This window comes from Scedosporium apiospermum (assembly GCF_000732125.1).
Source record: "Scedosporium apiospermum strain IHEM 14462 chromosome Unknown SEQ_SAPIO_0102, whole genome shotgun sequence".
NCBI classification, from domain to species: Eukaryota; Fungi; Ascomycota; class Sordariomycetes; order Microascales; family Microascaceae; genus Scedosporium; species Scedosporium apiospermum.
Window position 1 is genome coordinate 83,401 of NW_015971803.1, and position 24,233 is coordinate 107,633.

Here is a 24,233-nt window from a genome sequence, read left to right on the forward strand (position 1 = left end):
CGATATCTGGGGATGGAACGGGGCTGTCCCCGCCCTCCCCAATCAGACCGCGGTTGAAACAATTGATGAATGGCCACGCACCCGCCCGGGAGCCATAGCTCTGGTGGGATGGGATGGGAAGTTGACGAATAAGGGGCTTGCCAGTTTATCTCACAAACTTGCAGCCCATCTCGATCGTACGTGCATTGGCCAGGGGGACATAATCGCTCTCTGCTTCGAGAAATCTGTCTGGGCCGTGGTTGCAATGTTGGCTGTGTTGAAGACTGGCGCAGGTTTTGTTATGCTCGACCCCTCACTTGCCGAGACGGACTTGCAAAGTATTGTCGACCAAGTCCAGGCGAAGCTGGTGATATCCTCGTCGGCAACCTACGACTTGAGCGTACGGATAGGGTCCAACGTACTAAACTTCCATCCGGACGAGTTTAGCGGCTTGGATATGAACGACCAGGATAGGCCTCACCCGCGCAATCCTGATCCGTCCTCTCCGGCCTATGTCTCATTCACGTTTGGCAATTCCAAGCCGATTGGCCTCTCTATATCTCACGAAAACCTAGCCACTGCTTTCGCAACTCAATCCAAATACCTGCGATTGGGTCCTGATACCAACCACTATGAGTCAATCCCGTACCAGTCCCACATCTCAGTCTATTTAATCCTCGCTACTCTTGTGGCGGGAGGCTGCCTTTGCGTTCCGAGAGGAGTTGACTTGGCGTCAAATATCACCGAAAGTATCTTGTCGCTGAGGGCTACCCAGCTAGCGACCACTCCTGCTGTGGCTGCATCTTTGCAACCCAGCCGCCTACCTACCATACGCTCGGTTATATTCTTTGGTGGTGGCGTGAATTCTCAGGACGTCCTGCGATGGGGGGAACAAGTGAGAGTCACAACTGCCTATGACCGTGCCGAGTGCCCCTTGGTGGTTTGTCTTAACTTCGATCCTTCAAAGCGGCGGTTGAGTTCCTCCATAGGTAAAGGTTTGGGGGTTGCAACCTGGGTTGTTGACCCCTGCAACCACAACACTCTCCTTCCTCCAGGATGTGTTGGCGAGTTGGTGTTGGAGGGCCCGATGTTGAGTTCAGGGTACTTATCCCTGGGCAAAAGCGAAAGCAAATCAGCCTTCAGTAGCTTCATCACGGATCCCGAGTGGCTCCTAAGGGGAGCTCCGGGGCAACCAGGTCGTAGGGGCGCGCTGCTTAAAACCGGTGACCTGGTGCTCTACGATGAGCATGGTAGCCTTCAGTATATGGGACGTAAAGATGCCATTCTGTCTTCCGCCCTCGGCCAAGAAAGGCGAGTATGGCTTGCCGAAGTGGAACGCCGAATTGGTGTGGCTATGCCAGAGGCTGGCAAAGTCATTGTTGAGATGGTGTCGCAGAAGGGAATCGCAACCCCTAGGCCTGTAGCTATCCTACAGCCGCAACACTATGCGGCAGCTCAAGGGGACCCCAACCCGTCAAGCGGGCTTGCCGCTTTCCCAATTCCGCAATTTGTTCGCGAGTACCTGCAGCACCACGTACCCAGCTGGATGATTCCGGGGACTTTCCTCCTCATGCAGCACACGAGTCTTACACCTTTGGGAGAACCCGACCGAGAGAGGTTACGGCGCACTGCCGGGGAGTACCTGGAGGAGGCTACGATGCCTGACAACAGAATGGACATAGAGCAAAAACTACGTGAGGTTTGGGCCCGAGTTTTAGACATCGACGCCGCCCAAATTGGTAGTGATGATAGCTTTTTCAAGCTTGGAGGTGATTCAGTTGCCGCAATGAAGGTTGTCGGGGAGGCACGTAAGGAGGGCTTCGAGTCCGCTGTGGCAGACATTTTCAAGTATGCTAAGCTGGGCGAAGTTGCTCTCCAGACGAGACCAGGGGTGGCGGGCGTGCATATTGACGCGGTTGACCGCGCTGTACCGTTCAGTCTCTTGGGCTCCGACGTCGACATTGGAAGCCTCTTGCAACAGTATGACTTCGAGCGATCATCGGTTGAAGATGTATTCCCGTGCACAGCGTTACAGGAAGGGTTTCTATCTCTGTCCTCGAAGCACTCCGGTGCCTACACTATGCAGGCTGTCCTCTACCTTTCGCCGGGGCTCGACGTTGCGGCTTTTCAGCACGCCTGGGAAATGGTGATTCGAGACACACCCATACTTCGCACGAGAATCATCCAGCACGAAAAATCCACGCGCTTCTTCCAAGTGATCGTCAAGGACGTCCCCGTTAAGTGGGTAGAGGATGTCGATGTCGAAGCTTACTTACTTGCTGATCGGGGCAAGCCTATGAACATCGGCGAGCCTCTCGTGCGCTACGGTCTCATCAAGTCCCAGGGCAGCGACAGGCCATATGAGACATTCGTATGGACGGTCCATCACGCCTTGTATGACGGTTGGTCTCAGCAACTCATCCTAGCCGCAGTCCGCAGGGTTTATGTAGGAGGACCGGCCTGGCTGAAGCACCAAAATCCACCCTTCCAAAATTTTATCAAATATATCGAAGAGCGGGATGTAGAAGACACTGCCGCATTCTGGAAGGAGACTCTAAACAACTGCGAGAGTGTGCCGTTCCCTTTTACTTCAGCGTCTCCCTTAGGTTCCGAGCAGGAGCAGGGCCAGCACCAACACCCACAACCTAAGCCCGATTCTCTGATTGAGCGCCACATAGACCTCCTGCCAAGAGGACCCTAGACGTTACACTTTCGACCATTATCCATGCCGCATGGGCTCTCGTGGTGGGCTGCATGGCCAACAGCGACGACGTCGTGTTTGGATCAACTGTATCAGGGAGAAAAGCTCATGTCGCCCACGTCGAGCAGATGGCCGCCCCAACCATTGCCACGGTTCCAGTGCGGTACAAGCTCGATAAAGGTCAAACGGTGAATGAGTACCTGCAAACGGCGCGACGCCAAACTACCGATATGATCCCTCATGAACAAATGGGACTCTCTCGAATCGCCAAGCTATCTCCAGACTGCCAGAGGGCGTGCGGGTTCCACAACCTGTTAGTTGTGCAACCGAACAATAACCTAGATGAGACGCCCGACTCTATTTTGGGGAAGTGGAGGGACGAAGGGGATAACATCCACAAATTCAACGCGTACCCTTTGATGGTCGAGCTACGGTTGGGCGCAAAAGAGATCTCATGTAAGGCCAGTTTCGATTCCCGGACCATCACAGCACTTGATGTGGCGAGGCTGCTATCCCGGTTTGATTGGGTCCTGCAGCAACTTTGCCGAGCCGACGTCGAGATGACCCTCTCTGATATAGATCTTGTGGATACCCGGGACTTGGACCAGATATGGGCGTGGAATGCGGTTGTACCCAAGGCTAGCGACCTGCCTATAACCGAATTGTTCCAGCGCGTTGTCCATGCCCAACCGGAAGCTACCGCAGTTTGCGCGTGGGACGGCCAACTGACGTATGGAGAGCTTGACAAGCTGAGCACGGTAGTGGCGAACTACCTTGTCGAGCTTGGTGTTGTACGGAATCAGTTCATCCCTTTGTGCTTCCCCAAGTCTATGTGGGCCACAGTCGCCATGTTGGGCGTGGTGAAGTCCGGTGCCGCCTTCGTCCTACTGGACGGCTCCCTACCCCGTCAACGCGTCGAGTTGATCATCGCCCGCGTTAAGCCTACATTGGTTCTTGCCTCCCTAGACTACGAGCGCCTAGCTCGCGAGCTCCGCCAGAACACCGCCATTGTTTCATCTGGCTTCGTCGCCGAGCTGGGCACAAGATACGAGGTGGCCTGCTCAGTTTGCATCGATATGGACTCCAGTGTGTACGCAGTCTTCACGTCCGGTACGACTGGTACCCCAAAGGGAGTAGTCATTTCTCACCGAAGCATTGCCGCTGCCGTACACTACCAGGTACCGGCGTTCCAATACACTTCGCAATCTAGAATATATGATTTCTCGCCATACAGTTTCGACGCCGCGATTCTTGATGCCTTTCTGGCCTTTGGAGCCGGTGGTTGTTTATGTCTACCATCTGACGATGACCGGAAGAATAACCTGACGCGGAGCATTCGTGCCCTCCAAGCTAATACGGTTCTACTTACGCCATCAGTTGCGAGGCTGCTCACTCCTAGCGAACTTCCAGGGGTCGTTGTGATCCTTGGTGGCGAAGCAATCAGTGCCAAAGACATTGAGCCGTGGTGGCATAATGTATTCACCGTCTACGGGCCTAGCGAGTGCACCCCTGTGAGTCTCGTGAACCCAAACCCGCTGGGCACCAAACACGCCGCTCGCTTAGGAAAAGGCTGCGGTGTGAATACTTGGGTTGTGCCTCCAGACAATCATGATTTGCTGCTACCGCCCGGCTGTGTGGGCGAACTGCTCTTGGAAGGACCTCTTGTTGATTCCGGTCACTACCTTCGAGATCTAGAAAACACCGCCGAAGTATTTATCGAGACCCCTAAATGGCTTCTTCGAGGACACGCTAGAGTGCCGGGTCGGAGGGGAAGACTGTATAAGACAGGAGACCTTGTGACTTACAATGAGGATGGCAGTCTCAGCTTCGTCGGCAGAAAAGGCCTCCAGGTCAAGATCCACGGCCAGAGAGGAGAGCTTTCCGAAGTGGAGAATTGGGTTCAAGAGTACATACCGGAAGCCGAATAAGTCGTGGTAGATATCATTCACCCCAAAGACGATGGATCCAACTCCAGCCTCGTCGCGTTTTTGCAGATCTCCGACCCCAACGATCAAGGCCGTTTCCAAAGTCAAGGAACACGTACGCTGGCTAGAGCTGCCGAAGTTAGGGATATATTTCCTGTTTCTGCTGATATCGAAACTAAGCTATCCCAACACTTGCCAACTTACATGATCCCGCATGTTTTCTTTCGCCTTCCGAAATTGCCCCTTGCAACCACTTTCAAAACAGACCGGAAGCGTCTTCGGGAATTTGGCAGCTCCCTTTCGTCACAAGAGCTTGCTGCCATGAAAACTGCGGGACAAGGCCCAAAGGAGCAGCCCACGACCCAACTTGAGCGGCAAATGCAAACCATATGGGCGCGAGTCCTTCAGATAGATGTCGACGCCATCGGCCTCGATGACAGCCTTTTTAAGCTCGGTGGTGACTCCATCGCTGCTATGAAAGTTGTGGCTGAGGCTTCCAGGATTAGAATCACGCTAACAGTGGCAGATATCTTTCAGCGGCAATCGCTACGTGCGGTTGCAGGAGCCTGCGCTGGGTCGTCCAGCAGTACATTCCAGGGTGATCCTGAGGCGTTTTCCCTCCTTGGAATGGATGTCAGCGCTAGAGAGAGGCTAATACAGGGCACCAGCGAACAATATAACATAGAACAGACATCGATCAAAGACATCTACCCATGCACACCTCTCCAAGAGGGTCTTCTATCACTAACCTCCAAGCAACAGAATGGGGAATATATCCTTCAGGCCACACTCGACATTGCTAAGGGCATCTGCATTCATCGCCTCCGCAACGCTTGGGAGCAGGTCTACCGAGCCATGGATATCCTTAGAACCAGGATCATTTATCAGCACAATTACGGATTTCTCCAGTTGGTTGTGGATGATCAGATTTCCTGGATAATTCCGAAATCGTCGCTCGACGACTACCTCGCATCTGACAAACGAGAACCAATGGGGATTGGGCAAGGCCTGACACGTTACGCCCTTATTGAAGAACAAGGTGAAATAAGGTGGCTGGTCTGGACCGCCCACCACGCCTTGTACGATGGATGGACACTCCCCATCATCCTAGGGGCAGTTAGTGCCGCATACAACGGCGCCTCCGTGGAGCAGCAGCAGTCCTTGCAGTTCCGATCTTTCATCAAATACATTCAAAGTCGTGCCGAAGATGAAACTGTAAATTACTGGCGTCGCACACTAGCTCATGGCGAGCACATACTCTTCCCTTCACCGTTATCGCCGGGGGACCTCACCGATTCTTCAGTCCATCAAACAACCAAGCATATCTTCTCTGTTTCAAAGCAACCTTCTCGCTCTTCGGGAATCACATTATCAACGTTAGTTCGCGCTGCCTGGGCTTTGGTGTTGAGCAGAATCACAAATTCGAACGACGTGGTTTTCGGAGTAACCGTTTCCGGCAGGAACGCGCCGGTCGAGGGCATCGCGGAAATGGCTGGGCCTACAATCGCTACGGTGCCTGTCCGCATCAACACGCAGGCGCAACGGGACACAACTGTGTTCGCCTTCCTTCAAATGATCCAACATGAGTCGGTAGAGATGATCCCATACGAGCAGACGGGCTTGCGAAACATATCAAAGTACTCTGCCGACTGCCACCAGGCTTGCCGTTTCCACACCCTGCTTCTCGTACAAACGCAAGAAGAATTCGCCGCTGGAGATGTGTCCCTCGGCACCTGGCGGGACTTACACCGGCAACAAAACTCCAACACATATTCTCTCCTCTTAGAGGTGTGTCCGGGCGCGGACGGTATCGTTACGGTTGAGGCCAACTTTAATCCCCGAGCAATAGATCGCAGTATGGTTAGAGCTGCCTTGGAACGCCTCGGATGGATTCTCTCCCAGCTTTCGCAAGCGGGGCCACAGAAATTGCTCACTGACTTGGACATTTGCACGGCCGAAGACCTGAACACTATATGGGAGCATAGCGTGACGGTTCCCCAAGCTATCGAGCGCTGTGTCCACGTTGCAATAGAGGATCAGGCAAGAATTCGGCCAAATCAAATTGCTGTATCAGCCTGGGATGGTAATATTACTTATGCAAAGCTTGACGAACTGTCCTCCGCTGTGGCGAGGTATCTCACTGGAGTTTATGGAAAGACGACTACTGTGGTCCTCTTCTTCGAGAAGTCCATGTGGACGACAGTTGCCATGCTTGCCGTCATGAAGATGGGAGCGGCTTTCGTCCTGGTGGACCCAACCCTTCCTCAGCAGCGCATTCAAAGTATTCTGAAACAGCTAGACGCTACCGCCATTGTTTCGTCAGCAGTTAACCGGGAGCTGTGTGCTAGCCTAGTCGACACGGTCATTACGATTAGTCCAGAGTTTTGCGAATCATTAATTTCGCCGCCAGCGGGACCCCTTGACAAGCAACACCTACCCGTCGTCTCACCGTCTTCCCTCTTATACATAGTCTTTACGTCTGGTAGTACAGGAGTGCCGAAGGGAGTCATGGTAACCCATCGAAACGTCTCAACCGCGATTCACTATCAGACAGAGAAGCTCGGGTACAGCCCAAAGTCTAGGGTCTACGACTTTGCCTCATACAGCTTTGATGTATACATCTGCAATGTTCTTACTACCCTTTCTGTTGGAGGATGCTTCTGCGTTCCCAACGACGCGGATAGGAAGTCCAGGCTCCAAGAAAGCCTCATTTCCTTCCGCGCCAATCTCGTTGAGTTGACCCCTTCCGTCGCCCAAGTTCTTGACCCAGCACAGCTGCCGGACCTCGAGACCCTCGTATTTGGCGGAGAAGCCGTCCATATTAGGCATGTGCTTCCCTGGTGGGGCAAAGTACGGGTCTTCAACACCTACGGCCCCTCAGAATGCACGTCGACGTCCACAATCAATACTAGTTCGGATAGTGCGGAGAGTGCCACCGGTGTTGGTCACGGCGTTGGTGTCGTTACCTGGATATCCGATCCCACGAATTCGGATAAGTTGGTAGCGCCCGGATGTATCGGTGAGCTTCTGTTGGAAGGCCCACTCGTGGGCAACGGATACGTCAAAGAACCGGAGGAGACGGCTGCCGCCTTCATTCAGGACCCCAAATGGCTCCTCCAGGGAACTCCCTCCTATCCTGGGCGTCGCGGGCGTATATATAAAACTGGTGATCTCGTCCGATGGGATCCACGACGCGGCTTGACGTTTATTGGCCGCAAGGATACCCAAGTCAAACTGAGAGGCCAGCGGGTGGAACTTGGGAAAGTCGAGCGCAGGGTTGCAGAGTGTCTGCATGGGACCGGGAAAGACATTTCCGAGGTCCAGGCTGTGGCGGAGATTGTCACGCCTCAGGAAGATGAGTCAAGAGCAGTTCTCGTGGTGTTTTTGCAGCAGGAGTCTTCTATTGTCTCAAGTGCCGATATGGACATATTTGCCATTCCTGGCGATGTAGAGTCTCAGCTTGCGGCAGTGTTGCCCCAGTACATGGTCCCTGCGTTCTTCATTTCTATACCTCAGCTCCCCATGACACAGAATGGAAAAATGGATCGCAAGAAGCTGAGGGAAATAGGAGCACGCATCTCGACAGAACACATTGAGAACACCCGTGGCGACATTGCAAAGCACCGGCGCGAGCCCCAGTCGGAAACTGAGAAGGCTCTTCACCAAATCTGGTGCCGCGTGTTGGCTCTCGAACCCTCCCAGATCGGCTTGGATGACAACTTCTTCCGCCTCGGCGGCGATTCGATCTCCTGTATGAGGGTTGCGGCTGAGGCTCACACGCACAGAATGCAAGTTACTGTGGCGGATATGTTCCGGTATCCCAAATTGTCCGAGTTGGCCAACCATAGCAAGGGATCCACGGTTACGGAAGTCGAACGCTTAGCTCCTTTCTCCCTGGTCAGGGGTCGGGCAGACATCACATCCCTCGTCAAGGACATCTCCCTCCGGCTCGGGGTTGATGAAAGCTCAATTGAAGATATATACCCGTGCACTCCATTACAGGGAGGATTACTCTCACTTTCAAGCCAAGAAGAAGGCGAGTACGCCATGCAATTTGTGCTGGAACTATCTCAAGAAATATCACTGGAGCGCTTTCGAGATGCTTGGGGCCATGTTGTTCAGGCTCTCCCAATTCTTCGCACACGCATTGTGCAACACGACATCTTGGGCCTGCTCCAGGTTGTGCTTGAAGAGCAAATTGAGTGGATCGAGGTCGCCAACGGCCACGATGGCGACCTCTCAGGGCGATCAAGCCGAGATTCCATGTCCATCGGCCAGAGACTTACAGGCTATACCCTCGTCGCTAACCCCAGCGGCATATTTACTCGGTTCGTTTGGAACATACACCACGCGCTGTACGACGGTTGGTCCCTCGGCCTTATACTGGACTTGGTGACACGCGCATACACAGGCCAAGGACGGGAAATTGATCCTCCTCAGTTTCAGTTGTTTATCAAATATTGCCAGGACAAGCAGGGTAACCAAGCTACGGCCGACTACTGGCGTGATGCTCTTTCGGACTGCGGCGCCACTCCATTCCCGGCGCTTCTAGGAGAGGATAATAATACGCCCCGGACAACCGCTATTTTTGAAGACGAGTTCGAATACGATCACCAAAATACCAGAAACCCGCACGTTACACCGTCAACTATGGTTCGCGCCGCATGGGCCCTCATTCTAGGCTGCATAACCTCTTCTGATGACGTTGTGTTTGGGGCTACCGTCTTTGGAAGGAATGCTCCTATCCCGGATATTGGGAAAATGCCAGCTCCAACCTTCGCAACGGTTCCTCTTCGAGTCCAATTAGATTCTAATAAACTATGTTGTGACTACTTACAGAAAGTACAAAATCAAGCTACTTCCATGATTCCGTTTGAACATATGGGATTGCAGCGGATCGCCAAACTGTCAGACGACTGTCGTCGAGCGTGCATGTTCCAAACACTTATAGTCATTCAGCCTCAAGACGACAACACCAATACCCAGAGCCATACAGAACTCGGCAGATGGCTCGATGCTAGTAAAGAGCAGGGCCCGCATACGTATCCGTTCACAGTCGAGATATTCATCACGGCCGCCTCGATCAAGACCACCGCTCATTTCGACCCGTCTGCCATTCAACCTTGGCTAGTACGTGCCTTATTGAGAAGAGTTGAGACAGTAGTATACCAACTTTCCTCAGCAGGCCCGTCGCAATGCTTGTCGAGTATCAATGCGATGGCCCAGGATGATATGGACAGGATTTGGGGGTGGAATAAGGTATCGCCCGACCCGATTGACCGGTGCGTGCATGAGATGATTGAGGAACGTGTTCGCACCCAGCCAGATCTGCCCGCCATTTGTGCCTGGGACGGGAGCTTTACCTACTCCGAGCTTGACGAAAAAGCCATCTATCTAAGCAAGTGGCTCGTTGCCAACCTTGATCCCATATCAAACACGTTCATCCCTCTCTGTTTTGAGAAATCAAAATGGACTCCTGTAGCCATGCTAGCCGTTATGAAGGCAGGAGCTGCATTCGTACTGCTGGACCCTTCCACACCACGGGCGCGGCTTCAGGAGATCTCTCAGCAGTTGGGGAACAGCCTTGTTTTATGCAGCGCTTCCTGTCAGGAATTAAGCCTTTTACTGGGCCAGAGAGCTCTAACTGTTGATCACGCGTTCTTCTCCGAGGACCTCACCAACGGGAATATTCATCACGCAGCACTTCCATCAGGACGCCCATCTGACATCATTTATCTTCTGTTCACCTCCGGTAGCACAGGAAGGCCGAAGGGTACCATCATAACGCATCGGAGAGCCGCAACCGCTCTGGTCCATCAGCCGGCCAAATTCGGGTTCGCATCCGAATCGCGGCTCTACGACTTCTCGTCGTACGTTTTTGACGCACCAATATTTAATACCCTGAACATGCTCGAGTCTGGCGGCTGTCTTTGCATTCCGAGCGATGGAGACCGCCAGACCCGCCTTTCCCAAAGTTTTGTCTCTCTCCAAGCTAACACCATTCTCCTTACCCCGTCCGTCGCGAGGATCCTCCGCCCTGAGAAAGTTCCTGGTTTGCACACAATCATCTTTGTCGGTGAAAAGTTGACTGTTGGGGACGTTGAACCTTGGTGTACGGCCGGAGTACGCGTTATCAATGCGTATGGCCCTTCGGAAACCACTCCAGCTTCGATCATGGCCAGTATCACCAACTCTGTCTTGGCTAAGCAGTCGCATGACGCCGTCATACTGGGAAAGGCCGTGGGCCAGATTGCGTGGATTGTCGACCCTGGAGACCATAACCGCCTTCTCCCGCCCGGATGCACTGGCGAGCTTGTTCTCGAGGGGCCCTTGGTGGGTCAAGGTTACCTTGATGAGCCTGAGAAGTCGGCGGAAGTTTTCATCTCATCCCCACCCTGGTTGTTACAGTTCGCTCCCAGTGACGATGATCAATTATTAAGAGAGGGGAGAATGTACAAAACGGGAGATTTGGTACGCTATAATGATGAAGACGGCAATCTTGTCTTTCTCGGGCGAAAAGACTCTCAGGTAAAGATTCATGGCCAGCGAGTCGAATTAGGAGAAGTCGAGGCTAGGGTACAGCAGGCCGCGGCAGGTGTCACCCGAGTAGCTGCAGAGCTCGTTACAACAGACACGCCGCGTGAATGCAAGTTGCCAACCACGGCCTTGGAGCTTGTCGCCTTCTTGGAAATGGGTGACGCTGTAGGAAAGGACGCACAGGTGGAGCTACTCGGAGTGGAAATCATTGATCAACTAAACGAACACCTCCCAACACACATGGTTCCGAGTACCTTCATTTCCTTACAGTTTCTACCCATCACCGCCACTGGAAAAGTGGATCGCCGTGAGTTGAGGCGGATCGGATCGCATTTGATCTCCCAAGAACTTGCTCAGTCCAGGCTATTGGCGGGCAAGCGACAACCGACAACCGAGCTGGAACGGCAATTACAAGAGATCTGGGCCCAAGTTTTGAACCTAGACCCCAAAGCAGTGGGCGTGGATGACAGCTTTTTAAAGCTTGGTGGTGACTCCATCACAGCGATGCAGGTGGCCTCCTCATTTCGAGGCGTAGGCATCACTATCCGCGGCGCCGACATCATCCGGCAAAAGACCATCTCGAACCTTGTCAAAGCCACCGTGGTTTCCAAGGCGGCAAAAAGGACACCTCAAAATCAAAAGCACGGCCTAGCAACGGTCGGCCACCATCAACCCGATGAGAAGGGCGTATTAACTCAGCTCGGACCAATACAGAGGCTTTACTTCGCCATTCAACCCGACCCTACAGTCTGCTTCGACCAGTGCTTTCTTCTCGAACTCCGTCGTCGTGTTTGCCCTAAAACTCTCAACCAGGCACTAGCGGACATTGTCAAGTTACACGAGGCTCTACGTTGGCGGTTCTTCATGAGCGAGACTAGCAACTCATGGGAGTCTTACGTTACTGACGAGGTTCTCGGATCATTCTATTTCAGCATAGAAGGCCCGCAGAGCAATTCGGCGGAAGTCGACGCCATCTCCGCTTGTCGAGGCCGACTCAACATCCAAAGAGGCCCTCTTCTTTCCGCCGTATTTTTTGACGGAGACGACGTAGACGAAAGCAAGAGCCAAAGGCTGTTCATCTCCATTCATCACCTTGTTGTTGACTTGGTGTCGTGGAGGGTCATACTTGGGCAGCTAGAGAAGCTCCTGGATGGACAAACAACCGCCGTACCATCCTCCGTCGCTTTTTCGTATTGGACCGAGTCACAGGCTCAGTACGCAGCCAAGAATCTCCAGCAAACCAGTAGTTCCGATTATCCTACCCTAGGCGGAGATGATAGTGCTACTTTTACATCATCTTCATACTGGGGCATCGAGAGTGCCTCCAACCAAGTAGGCGATACCCTTGTCAAGGAGTTCGTCCTGGACGAAGTCACCAGTTCGGCGATTCTCGGAGATTGCAACATCACCATGAGTACGCGTCCGCAGGAACTCATAATCTCGGCTTTGATATTTTCGTTCAACAAGACTTTTACCGATCGCCCGCCCCCCAATATCTTTACGGAGGGGCATGGTCGAGAGGCCTGGACAGAGGAAATCGATATCTCATCGACGGTCGGCTGGTTCAGCACTCTATTTCCCGTTCGGGCCCAATCTTATGACGCGGACGCTAGCCTCAGGAACATTATTCGAGAGACAAAAGATGGCCTGCGCACTCTTGCTCGCAACGGGTGGTCCTATTTTACAGGCCTCTGCCACACCGAGCCAGGAGCTAAACTATATGCCAAGAACCATTCTCCGTTTGAAGTCGTCTTCAATTTTGCCGGCCAGTACCAACAGTTGGAGCGAAATGATGCCCTATTTGGGATGCTAAACCTCCCGAGTGGATGCGAGCCATCATCAAGCGCTAACACTCGGAGGTTCTCGCTCTTCGACGTCGATTCGTTTGTAAATAGAGGGCACCTCACCGCCAGAGTTACATATCACAAGGCCATGCAGCACCAGCCACGCATTCTTGCCTGGGTCGGCGAGTACGAAGCGACTCTAAAAGAGGTGGCAACAACACTACCTAGGTGGGCACTTGATTGGACCCTGGCTGATTTTCCGCTAGCCTTCAAACGCTACGGCGATCTCGACCTGTTCAAAGCCAAGTGGTTAGTTGAAAGAGGAATCAAGCTAGCTGATGTTGAGGATGTTTACCCGTGCTCGCCGGTGCAACAGGGCATTTTGATTGCCCAGGCCAAAGATCCAAGGAGTTATAGTACTTGGTTCGAAATTAATGTTCGGGTTGGCAGGAAGGATAGCAAGCCCGGCGTCTTGGATGTGCCGAGACTCAGGACCGCCTGGAACGCTGTAGTGAAGCGGCATGGCCTCCTCCGCGCTTTACTTGTGCCCCAGCTCCCGGGCAGCGACGGACCGATGCACGTGGTCTTAAAGAATATAGAACTGGACACTGTACTGAGGACATCAAAGGTTACGACAGCAAATGGATGGCTGCAAGAAAGGAGATCAGTGTCCCAAGGAAACGACCAGACGGCGTTCGCTCCTCGGTATTGTCTCTCTATACACCACCCCGACGCGGCAAGCGCTTGCCTTCGATTCGAAATGAACCATGTAATATGTGACGGCTTCTCGTTAGGGCTTATGGAGGCCGACCTCATCCGGGCCTACGAAGACGGAGGAGAGCTGCCTCCTGGCGGCTCATATTCGACCTTTATAAGCTACCTCGCCCAACAACCCCGGCAAGCCGGCATCGATTTCTGGTCAACGTACTTAACCGACACAGAGCCGTGTATTTTTCCTACATCTTCAGGCAACTGCAGCAGCTCCGAATGCGCCAGTGCAACGCCCGTACTCGTCCCCAGGCTCGACAGCAAAAGACTACACGCCTTCTGCGCGGAGTGGGACCTGACACCTGCCACAATCATACAGACGGCGTAGGCACTGGTTCTGGGCATGTACGTCGGCACCGATTCTCCTTGTTTCGGAAATATGTCATCCGGCCGAGACGTGCCCGTGCCCCATGTCGAGGATATCTTTGGGGATGATGCCCTGCCGCATCCGCCTGGACAAAACACAATCGGTCCTTGACACACTACGCGAGGTGCAAAACGAAGGGCTCGACTGTGCTTTGCATCAACACACCTCATTGGCCGCGATCCACAAAGGAATGGGGCTTGACCCTTCATGTCCTCTCTTCAACACTATCATGTCTTCCCAGAAGCTTGCTAGCAAGGCCGAGTCGGTGAAGGAAGGCCAACTCACTCTAGAACACGGGGATCACTTCGACCCTACCGAGTATGACGTTGTCGTACATATGGGAGACGACAGTGCCCAGATGAAAATTTTGCTGTCCTTCCGGCCGGGCTGCCTGTCTTCAGCCGACGCGGTCAAGCTGGCCGATCGCTTTAGCGAGGCCGTTTTCGCCATTGTTTCAAACCCTTCAGTAACCCTCGGCGGAATTAGCCTGCTAGGAGAGGAGGAAGCTGCCCAGATCTGGAGATGGAACAGCTCCGCCCTTGTTCCGGTGGAGCGCTGTGTGCATCACATCGTTGAAGATGTAGTTCGGGCCGTACCCAATGCCCCGGCTGTGCATAGCTGGGACGGCGACTTAACCTACTCTGAGATGAGCTGCAACGCCGAAACTCTGAGCGAAGCTCTTGTAGCTGTAGGTCTTCGGCAAGGCGTTATGGTCCCGCTGTGTTTTGAAAAGTCGATGTGGGCGCCCGTTGCGATGCTCGCCGTACTCAAAACTGGCGCGGCTTTTGTCCTCCTAGATTCGCAGCTACCGGTAGAGCGCCTCCAGACAATATGCCGGCAAGTCAACACTATAGATGTGATTCTAACGTCCGAAAAGAACGTTGCGTTGGGCCAAAAGCTTGCGAGAACTGTCGTCCAAGTCAGCGCTGCAACGATCGCTGACATGGGTAAAGAGAAGAAGGCGCGGAATGTCAAACTGGAACGGCACCTGGGAAGGACGAGGTTGGCGATATTGCAGTCAGCACCGTCTCAATCCCAGCCCTCATCGTCTGCGATGTTCGCTGTATTTACTTCCGGCTCTACGGGAACCCCCAAGGGCGCAGTGCTCACCCATTCGAATTTTGCCTCATGCCTCGCGTACCAGACAGAAAAGCTCGGTTTCCACCAGGAATCCAGAGTGTTCGACTTTGCTTCCTACGCGTTCGATATTGCTGTCCACAACCCATTTGCAGCCTTCACGACTGGCGGTTGCCTCTGCATCCCGTCTGACGAGGATCGGAAAAGCGCTAACATCGGCAAGATCATGGCTGACATGAAAGTTACTATCGCAGACTTGACCCCGTCTGTCTCTCGACTGATCGATCCAGGCATCGTTCCCGATCTCGAAACGCTGATTTTGGCAGGTGAGCCGGTGTCAGTTGACGATGCGTCGCGTTGGTGGAGTACGGTCAATGTTGTGAACGCGTACGGCCCAGCCGAATGTAACATTGTCACCGTCAACGCTGATGCCTCAACTCCTTCCGAAGCCACCAGCATCGGCAAAGGTCTGGGGGTCAACACGTGGATTGTGGACCGCAACGACACAGATAAGCTCTTACCTCCAGGCTGCGTTGGCGAGCTCCTGCTGGAAGGCCCGCTGGTTGGTCAAGGCTATCTGAATGACCCAGAAAAGACGGCGGCAGCCTTCATCCATGATCCGGTCTGGCTACTGAAGGGAACCAATCATCACGCCGGCCGTACGGGGCGGCTCTATAAGACGGGGGACCTAGTGCGATACGGGGACTTGGATGGTAACCTAACATTCATCGGCCGCAAGGATGGGCAGGTAAAGATACGGGGACAACGTGTTGAACTAGCGGAGGTTGAATTTCACGTCAAGGAGTGCATTCCCGGTGTCACACAGGTCGTTGCCGAGGTTGTGGTCCCGCCAGCGAAAAACAACTCATCTCCTGGTCGGCCAATTCTAGCCGCATTCCTCCAGATGAATCTCGATGACGATAATTACACTGATGAACGAAGTGAGATCAAAGTCGTGCCTATGACGGCCGACCTGGAGCAGAATCTAGCCAGCCGCCTACCCTCGTACATGATTCCGGGTATCCTATTTTCCTGCCGTCAACTTCGCAAGACTGTCACGGGAAAGATCGACCGGAGGCGACTTCGCGAGATTGGGGCTTCCTTCACTAGCGAGCAGCTGGCTGACGCTCAGACGAACGGACGGCCCAAACGGCAGCCGGAGACCGACACACAGCGGAAATTACAACGCGCATGGGCCCAAGTGCTCGGCCTATCGCTCTCCTCGATTGGCCTCGACGACAGCTTCTTTCACACCGGCGGGGACTCCATAGCTGCCATGAAGCTAGCCGCCGAAGCCCGTGACCTTGGTTTGAACCTTGCCGTAACCGATATTTTTATGCGGCCAAGACTCAGCGAAATGTGCCAGGGTCTCTCTGTGTTAGATGAGATGATTGATGACAAAATACCCCGGTGCGATGCCTCGGTCTCCGTTCCTCTATCGTTGGCTCAGGAACGACTCTGGTTCATGCAGGAATTGCATCCGAATTTGAACTGGTACAACATGACTAGTGCTATCCAACTGTCGGGCCCTCTATGTCTCAGAGCTTTGGAGACCGCCTTTTCTGCCCTCCGGAAGCGCCATGAGTCGCTTCGGACTACCTTCTCAATGGAGGACGGCGTAAGCAAGCAGGTCGTCCATCCTTTTGTACCTGAGCCCTTGGAGGTCGTGCACCTGGCTTCGACAGCAGACGGCCGTGTAGACGAAGAAGCACTACGGCAGGCCCTTCAGCAAGACCAGGTGGTTCCATTTGATCTCCGAGCCAAGGCCCCTTGTAGGATTCGAATCTATCGACGAGGGCCTCTCGATCATGTTCTGTCTCTCGTCATTCACCACATAATTTTTGACGGCTGGTCCGCGAACATTATATGCCGAGAACTGGCTATTATGTACTCCCGTGCTAAGCAGGGTCTCGATCCTCTGACCTCGCCGGAGCTCGAGGCACTGCCCATTCAGTACAAGGATTATTCTATATGGCAGATCCGACAAACAGCTGTGGAGAAACAGCGCCACCAGCTCGAGTACTGGGTCAACCAGCTCGCGTCTAGCCGGCCGGCGGAGCTACTTTGCGACAAACCCAGACCGAGCGCATTGTCGGGGAAGGCAGAGCTTCAGAACTTCCACATCGACGGGCCGTTGTATGGCCAGCTGCAAGAGTTCTGCCGGTGTCACGGTGTGACTCTACACGTTGTCCTCTTGGCTGCGTTTCAGTGTACGTTGTATCGCCTCACAGGCTATGGTGATACCACTATTGGCGTCGCGAACGCCCGTCATAGACCCGAGCTCAAGAATATCATTGGCTTCTTCGTGGCAGTCCAGTGCATCCGAACCAAGGTAGACGAGGAAGATTCTTTTATCAACCTGGTTGAGCAACTACAGGAGACGACTAAAGCCAGCTACGCCAACCAAGACGTCCCATTCGACAGAATAGTGTCCGAGTTCAGCAAGAATAGGAACAGAGATTTGTCCCGCCACCCTCTGGTGCAAATCGCTTTCACCGTACACTCGCAGATTGGTGCAGGTACGCTGAGTCTGGACGGAATAGAAGCCAAGCCGCTCCCTACAACAAACACCTCGCGATTCGACATGGAGTTCCACTTCTTCACCGAAGCAGAGGGTGTGCGTGGTGACCTCGTGTACTCGACTGACCTCTATTATGCATCGACTATTAGCAACATGCTCTCGATCTACCGTAAAGTGCTGGGAGAGGTGCTTAATACGCCTAGCGAGACCGCCATCTCTCAACTGCCGCTTCTGACTACGGAGAGGTATTCTCAACTTGACAAGATGGGCTTCGCGAACACTCACTACTCCTCGTACCCCTCCGAATCAAGCGTAGTGGACATCTTCCGACAGGAGGCGTCTCGTTATCCAAACAGGGTGGCCGTCAAAGACCCCTCAAGCCAACTCACGTATGCCCAGCTCGACCGCGCCTCGGATCGACTTTCTGGCTGGCTTTTACGGCAGCATGGGTTAGAACCCGGACATCTAATAACTGTGATCACGAGCCGATCTTGCCTCACAGTAGTCGCATTCCTAGGTATTCTGAAGGCCAACATGGCATACTTGCCATTTGAAGCCACTGTACCAGCCGGCAGGATTGAAGGAATTCTAGGCACACTCGAGCCGCAACGACTCGTCGTCTTACTAGGCCAAGGCGTCCCACCACTAGTCCTGAATCCAGGAGCTGAAGTCATGTTCGCTAACATATCTGAAATTCTACGACTACATGTAGGCGAAGGGCCCAACCGCGACGGCAGTACCACCGAGTTCGCTATTCCGGCCGGACCGTCACCTACCAGCCTTGCCCACACCATGTTCACATCAGGCTCAACTGGCAAACCCAAAGGCGTCATGATCGAGCATCGTAGCATCGTCCGGCTTGTTAAGAACAGTAACGTAGCAGATGCTCTGCCTTCTCCAGTTACCATGGCCCACATATCCACCATCTCCTTCGACGCTGCGACGTGGGAGATTTACGCGGCCCCGCTCAATGGTGGGATGGTGGTCTGCATAGACAAGGATACCCTTTTGGATACGAGTCTCCTGACTCAAATATTTCATGACGAAGGGGTCAATGCCTCGTTCATGACAACCGCTTACATGAAGGAATGCCTTAGCCACGAACCTTGTCCAGTTGGCGCACTCCAGGTTTTGCACGTTGGGGGTGAAAGAACGGAACCAGAAGATCTGATTGCGGCGCGAAAGATGGTCAGACACGCTTTAATACACGTCTATGGACCGACGGAAAATACCAGCTTCTCAACGCTGTGGGAGGTTCCAGCTCATAACATCCAACGAGATGATACATTCACCAACGGTGCGCCCCTCGGTCGAGCCGTCAGTAACTCGGGAGCTTTTGTCATGGATGCATCCCAGCGTCTCGTCCCACTTGGTGTCGTCGGCGAACTAGTTGTTACGGGTGATGGCCTAGCACGAGGATACACAGACTCAGCTAGAAACGCGAATCGGCTTGTCAACGTCACACTCGGGGGCGAAACTGTTCGAGCCTACCGGACAGGCGACTACGCCCGTCGCCGACCGCACGACGGCCTCATAGAATTCTTTGGACGCGCCGACGGGCAGGTCAAGCTGCGAGGTAACCGTATCGAGACTGGAGAAATCGAGCACGCACTTCTCAGCCACACACGTGTTCAATATGCAGTAGCTATGGTGCATAAGCCAGAGGGTCAAGACGGTCGGATTGTCGCCTTCGTCGCCCTCCATGGCCATGAGTCTAACGGTAGGGGTAGCGAGCCTGGCATCGATTCGGATGACATGGTATCTCTTTATGAGGAGCTCACCGATGCCCTTAACAGGAAGCTTCCGGCATACATGATCCCCAGCTCCATCAGTGTCGTCGATAGAATGCCCATGAATGTCAACGGTAAGGCCGACCGGCAGGCCCTACAGCAGGGTACCTCTCTACACATCCTGCCACTTCAAAGGGACAAAAAGGCATCAAAGCGAGTACCATCATCCGAGACGGAGCGGAAACTCGCCGAAATCTGGGGCCAAGTTCTCAACATTAGTCTTGACATTGTGGGTCTCGACGACAGCTTCTTCCGACTCGGCGGGAACTCGATTACGGCCATGAAATTCGTCAGCTACGCTCGCAAGGCTGGCTTTAACTTTACCATAACTGAAATCTTCCGTTTCCCCAAGCTTGGTCTTCTCGCAGAATCTGCCGAAAAAGCCAAAATCCCGCATGTCAATGGCCGTGGTAACGGGAACGAAAATAGAATGATAATCAAGAGTCTTGGCTCGCTAGACGGACCAGTAAATCAGTCTTTCGCGCAGGCCCGTCTCTGGTTTCTCGACCAGCTCTATCCAGGCCTTACCTGGTATCTGATGCCATTTCCGATGGATATTCACGGTCCCCTGCACACGGGTGCTCTGCACGCAGCTCTCATGACATTAGAACGTCGTCATGAGACGCTCCGAACAATTTTCAGCACTTCCGAGTCAGGGCTCAGTCTACAGACGGTCCTGGCGTTTCAAGAAAGGGAGCTTAAAATGGTTGATGCGTCGTCGGTGGAGGAGGTTCTAAAAGACTTGGATCAAGAGCATTCTGTCCCTTTCGACTTGCGAGTTGAGCCAGGATGGCGGTTCAAGCTCTACCATCTCGGCGATGACCATCATGTGCTTTCTATAGTCATGCATCACATTATATCCGACGGCTGGTCTTTAAACGTTCTTAGCAAAGAGCTAGAGACATTCTACTCAGCTGCAGTCCAAGGCGAGGACCCCCTCTCGCAAGTGCTTCCTATTCAATACCGAGACTACTCCGTCTGGCAGAATGAACAGATCGGGCAATATGGATTCGATCAACAACTAGACTACTGGGCGAGCAAGCTAGCTGACAGTCAACCCGCTACCTTCTTCTGTGATAAACCTCGCCCAGCAACGTTGGCGGGCAACGCGCAAGTGGAGAAGATTCGAATTTCTGGGGAACTCTACCGCAAACTGCGGAAATTCTGCGAACAGCGGGATGTGACGCCATTCATGGTCCTACTCGCCGCCTTTAGGGCAGCGCATTTCCGATTGACAGGGGCCGAAGACGTCACTATCGGCACGCCAAACGCCAACAGGGACAGGTTGAAGGTCGAGAACTTGATCGGATTTTTTGTCAATATCCAGTGCATTCGCATCACTGTTGAAGCGGAAGAATCGTTTGAAAATTTGGTGGAGCAGGTGAGAGCGACCGTCACCTCAGCGCTCGATAATCAAGACGTCCCTTTTGACCACATCGTTTCCCGCGTCTTAAAATCGGCTAAACGGGACCTCTCTCGGCATCCCTTAGTCCAAGTCGTACTCGCCTATCATTCTCAGCAAGAGAAGCAGGGCCTCTGCTTTAAAGATGTCGAGGTAGAAGAAATATCCCCACCACCATCGACAAGATTCGATCTTGAGCTACACTTTCATCAAGAGTCGGACAGGCTTGACGGTACCCTATGCTACTCCTCAGATCTTTATAGCCTCCCAACTATCCACAATATTCTCTCCACCTTTACAACAGTGCTGGAAAGGGTGTTACAGGCTCCTCGTGTGGGAATCGGTGCCCTTCCCCTGCTTACTGACGAGGCCCTCGCCGAGCTGAAGACATTCGAGCTGACAAAGATTCGCGAAGTATCTTATCCCAGGGATACAAGTGTGGCCGATGTATTCCGCCAACAAGTGGCTTGCAACCCAGAGAGGGTCGCCGTCAAGGATTCAAGTTACCAGTTGACATACAGAGAACTGGATGAGTTCTCCGACACAATTGCGACTTGGCTCCTCCTCCGCAAGCCAGAAATGGCCGCCAAGACATTGGTGGGGGTGTGGGCTGCCCGTTCCTGTCAGACCATCGCCGCATTTCTGGGCATCCTCAAAGCGAACTTGGCCTACATTCCGCTAGATCCCCAGTCATCCATCGTCCATCTAGAAAGAATAATGCGGTCTCTCTCAGGGAAAAGATTGGTCTTAATAGGACCCGGGCAAAATACGCTAAAATCACCCCATCTCCAGGACGTCGAGTTTGTTCATATTCAAGATATTGGGAAAGAAGAAGCCGTTCTACGCCACAAACAAAGATGCGGGAACATAGTCGAACTCTTGGCTAAACGATGTTCACCATCATCAAGTAGCCTGGCTACTGTCATGTTTTCCGGTGGTTCGGACCCGGAAGGCATCCTGATCGAGCATCGAAACATCACACAACTTGTGGTATCTGAAGCGAGTTTGGCACGATATATAACCCCTGCAGCATCAATCGCTCACATGTCCAATATCGAGTTTGATGTCGCGACCACGGAAATCTTTTCCGCCTTGCTCACCGGCCGTACGCTTGTTTGCATTGACAGTTCAGTTATTCTCGATCCCAGAAAACTAGCCGAAAAGTTTATGCAGGAAAGGGTTCGGAGCGCCGTGTTCTCCGCGTCGCTTCTAAAAAAGTGCCTCTTAGACGATTTCTCGACAGCAGCCATCTGCTCAATTGACACCATCTACACAACTGGGGAGGAGGTTGACCCTCGAGATATAGCGTTGGCTAGCAGCCTCGGCTGCAGAGTTGTGAACTGTTACAGACCTACGGAGCATACACCCATAGCAACTACCTACCTGATTCAAACGCAGGGTACGTTTGCCAACGGTGTCCCAATTGGGAGGCCAGTAGCCAACTCCAACGCCTTCATCGTGGACGGAGAAAGGCGGCTCGTCCCCCTGGGCGTTGTCGGGGAGCTTGCGATTACAGGAGATAGCTTGGCCCCTGGTTATGCTGACCCTGTGCGAAGTCGAGGCCGTTTCATCACCACTGCCAGCAGCACCGGAGGTACACCTGCCAAGGCATACCTAACTGGCCAGTATGTACGATACCGACCAATTGATGGACAGCTGGAATTCGTAAAACGTGTAGGCAAGATGCCGATAAACGATAGTGGCGAAATCGATCACCGCGCTCTCGGCAGATTGAGGCCTACTGCTACGCCAACGGATTCCATGCCGCCAGCGGACACTACTAGCCGACAGCCGGTGTCACAAGCTCAGCGCGACATGCAGGCCATTTGGGGCAAGGTTCTGGGCATCGACACATTCACGATTGGCTTGGATGATAATTTTTTCGAACTAGGCGGCAACTCCATTGGAGTAATGCAGCTCGTCGCCGAATGTCGAAAAGCCGGGGTGCAAATCTCTGTAGCAGACACTTTCCGGTCCAATAGCCTTGAGGAACTAGCCACTTTGGCAGCACCCACCAGCAAATCAACGGGGGTCCCAAAGGATGAATCCGTTCCTTTTGACGCCGAGACGAAGAGGTCGCTCATCGAGGAAGCTTACGCATCAGGCGTCGATGCGATCCAACCTGGGAACATCGAGGATATCTTGCCCCTTACAAACTTTCAAGAATTATGCGTCGAAACTCCTGATGCTTACAGGCAGAATCGCAACTACCTACGCCTCTTCCTTGGCCCCGAAGTCGACTTGAGAAAACTTGAGAGGGCATGCAGCGCAGCCATAGAAAATATCCCTTTACTGCGCTCTTGTTTCTTACCCCTCCATGGAAAGCATCGTCAGGTTGTGCTTGAGCAGAATCCCACAGCCCAGATTTCAACCGTCGATGTAGATCTGGCCCACTTTGATAAATTCTTTGACGAGTTCTGTCTCCGGGACATCGAAACCCTCTCCGCAACTTCGCTGCCGTTCCAATTTTTTATCGTGCGACATGGCAAGGCTAAGGGCGTGACTCTGATTACACGCATTTCCCATTGCCAGTATGACGGAATTTCCCTTCAATCTTTCCTCACGGCACTTGTCCAAGTTTACCAAACCGGCTCCAGCGCTTTTGGGCCCAACTTTTCCATCTTTCTTTCCTATGCCTCACAGCAACGCTCCAAGTCTATTGCCTACTGGCGCGACGTCCTACAGGGCGCCCGGTTAACACAGCTAAGTTCCTCGGTACACCCCGAAACAGCAGCCCTCAGGGAAGAAGCGAAAACCATCAAACTGGAAGCCCAGGTTGATATATCGCTGTTGCCAGCCAATATCACTGCTGCAACCCTAGCCAGCTCCGCGTGGGCTGTCGTGCTCTCCCGTGTCACAGGGTCGACCGACGTTGTGTTTAGACACCTCGTATCCGGGCGCAACGCTCCCATTGACGGGATTGAAACAATGGCGGGACCGTGCTTCAACTATATCCCGGTTCGTGTGCGGCTGTCAGACGTGCGTACAACAGGTGATTTGTTACGCGGGGTCCAGGCTCAATTCGTCTCTGTAGGGGACGCTGACACTCTTGGATTCCAAGATATCATCGACCATTGCACACGCTGGCCAGGCGGCTCAAAATTCGATTCTACTGTTCAACACCAAAACGTCGATGAAGCGCCTGAGATTGGAACTGCCAACGCCAGGTCCCGCTTAGGGCACTTCAAACGATCCGATGTTGTGCCAAAAAGTTGGATGTTGATGTCGTATCCTCAGGATGGTGGCTACTTGAAAATAAACCTCTTCTCTAATACGCATATTGCGAGTAGAGGCGCAGTCAATCAAATACTTGCAAGCGTTACTAAGGCGATAACTATATTAAGTTCTGGGGGAGATAAGCCGCTTTCCGAAGCTATCATTG

General features: G+C 53.2%; 1 protein-coding gene and 1 pseudogene across 1 annotated transcript; both read left to right on the forward strand.

Moving 5' to 3' along the window:
• Nucleotides 1-244: 244 nt before the first annotated feature.
• On the forward strand, nucleotides 245-2,680 carry SAPIO_CDS6316 (annotated as a pseudogene; the record flags this gene model as incomplete).
• A 53-nt stretch (nucleotides 2,681-2,733) lies between these two features.
• On the forward strand, nucleotides 2,734-24,029 carry SAPIO_CDS6317 (uncharacterized protein; the record flags this gene model as incomplete). Its single annotated transcript, XM_016788450.1, has 7 exons — nucleotides 2,734-4,586; nucleotides 4,656-4,720; nucleotides 4,871-13,844; nucleotides 13,895-14,039; nucleotides 14,303-21,550; nucleotides 21,644-23,809; nucleotides 23,913-24,029. The coding sequence occupies 7 exons, from the start codon at nucleotides 2,734-2,736 to the stop codon at nucleotides 24,027-24,029; spliced, it is 20,568 nt and encodes a 6,855-aa protein (XP_016641884.1).
• Nucleotides 24,030-24,233: the final 204 nt, after the last annotated feature.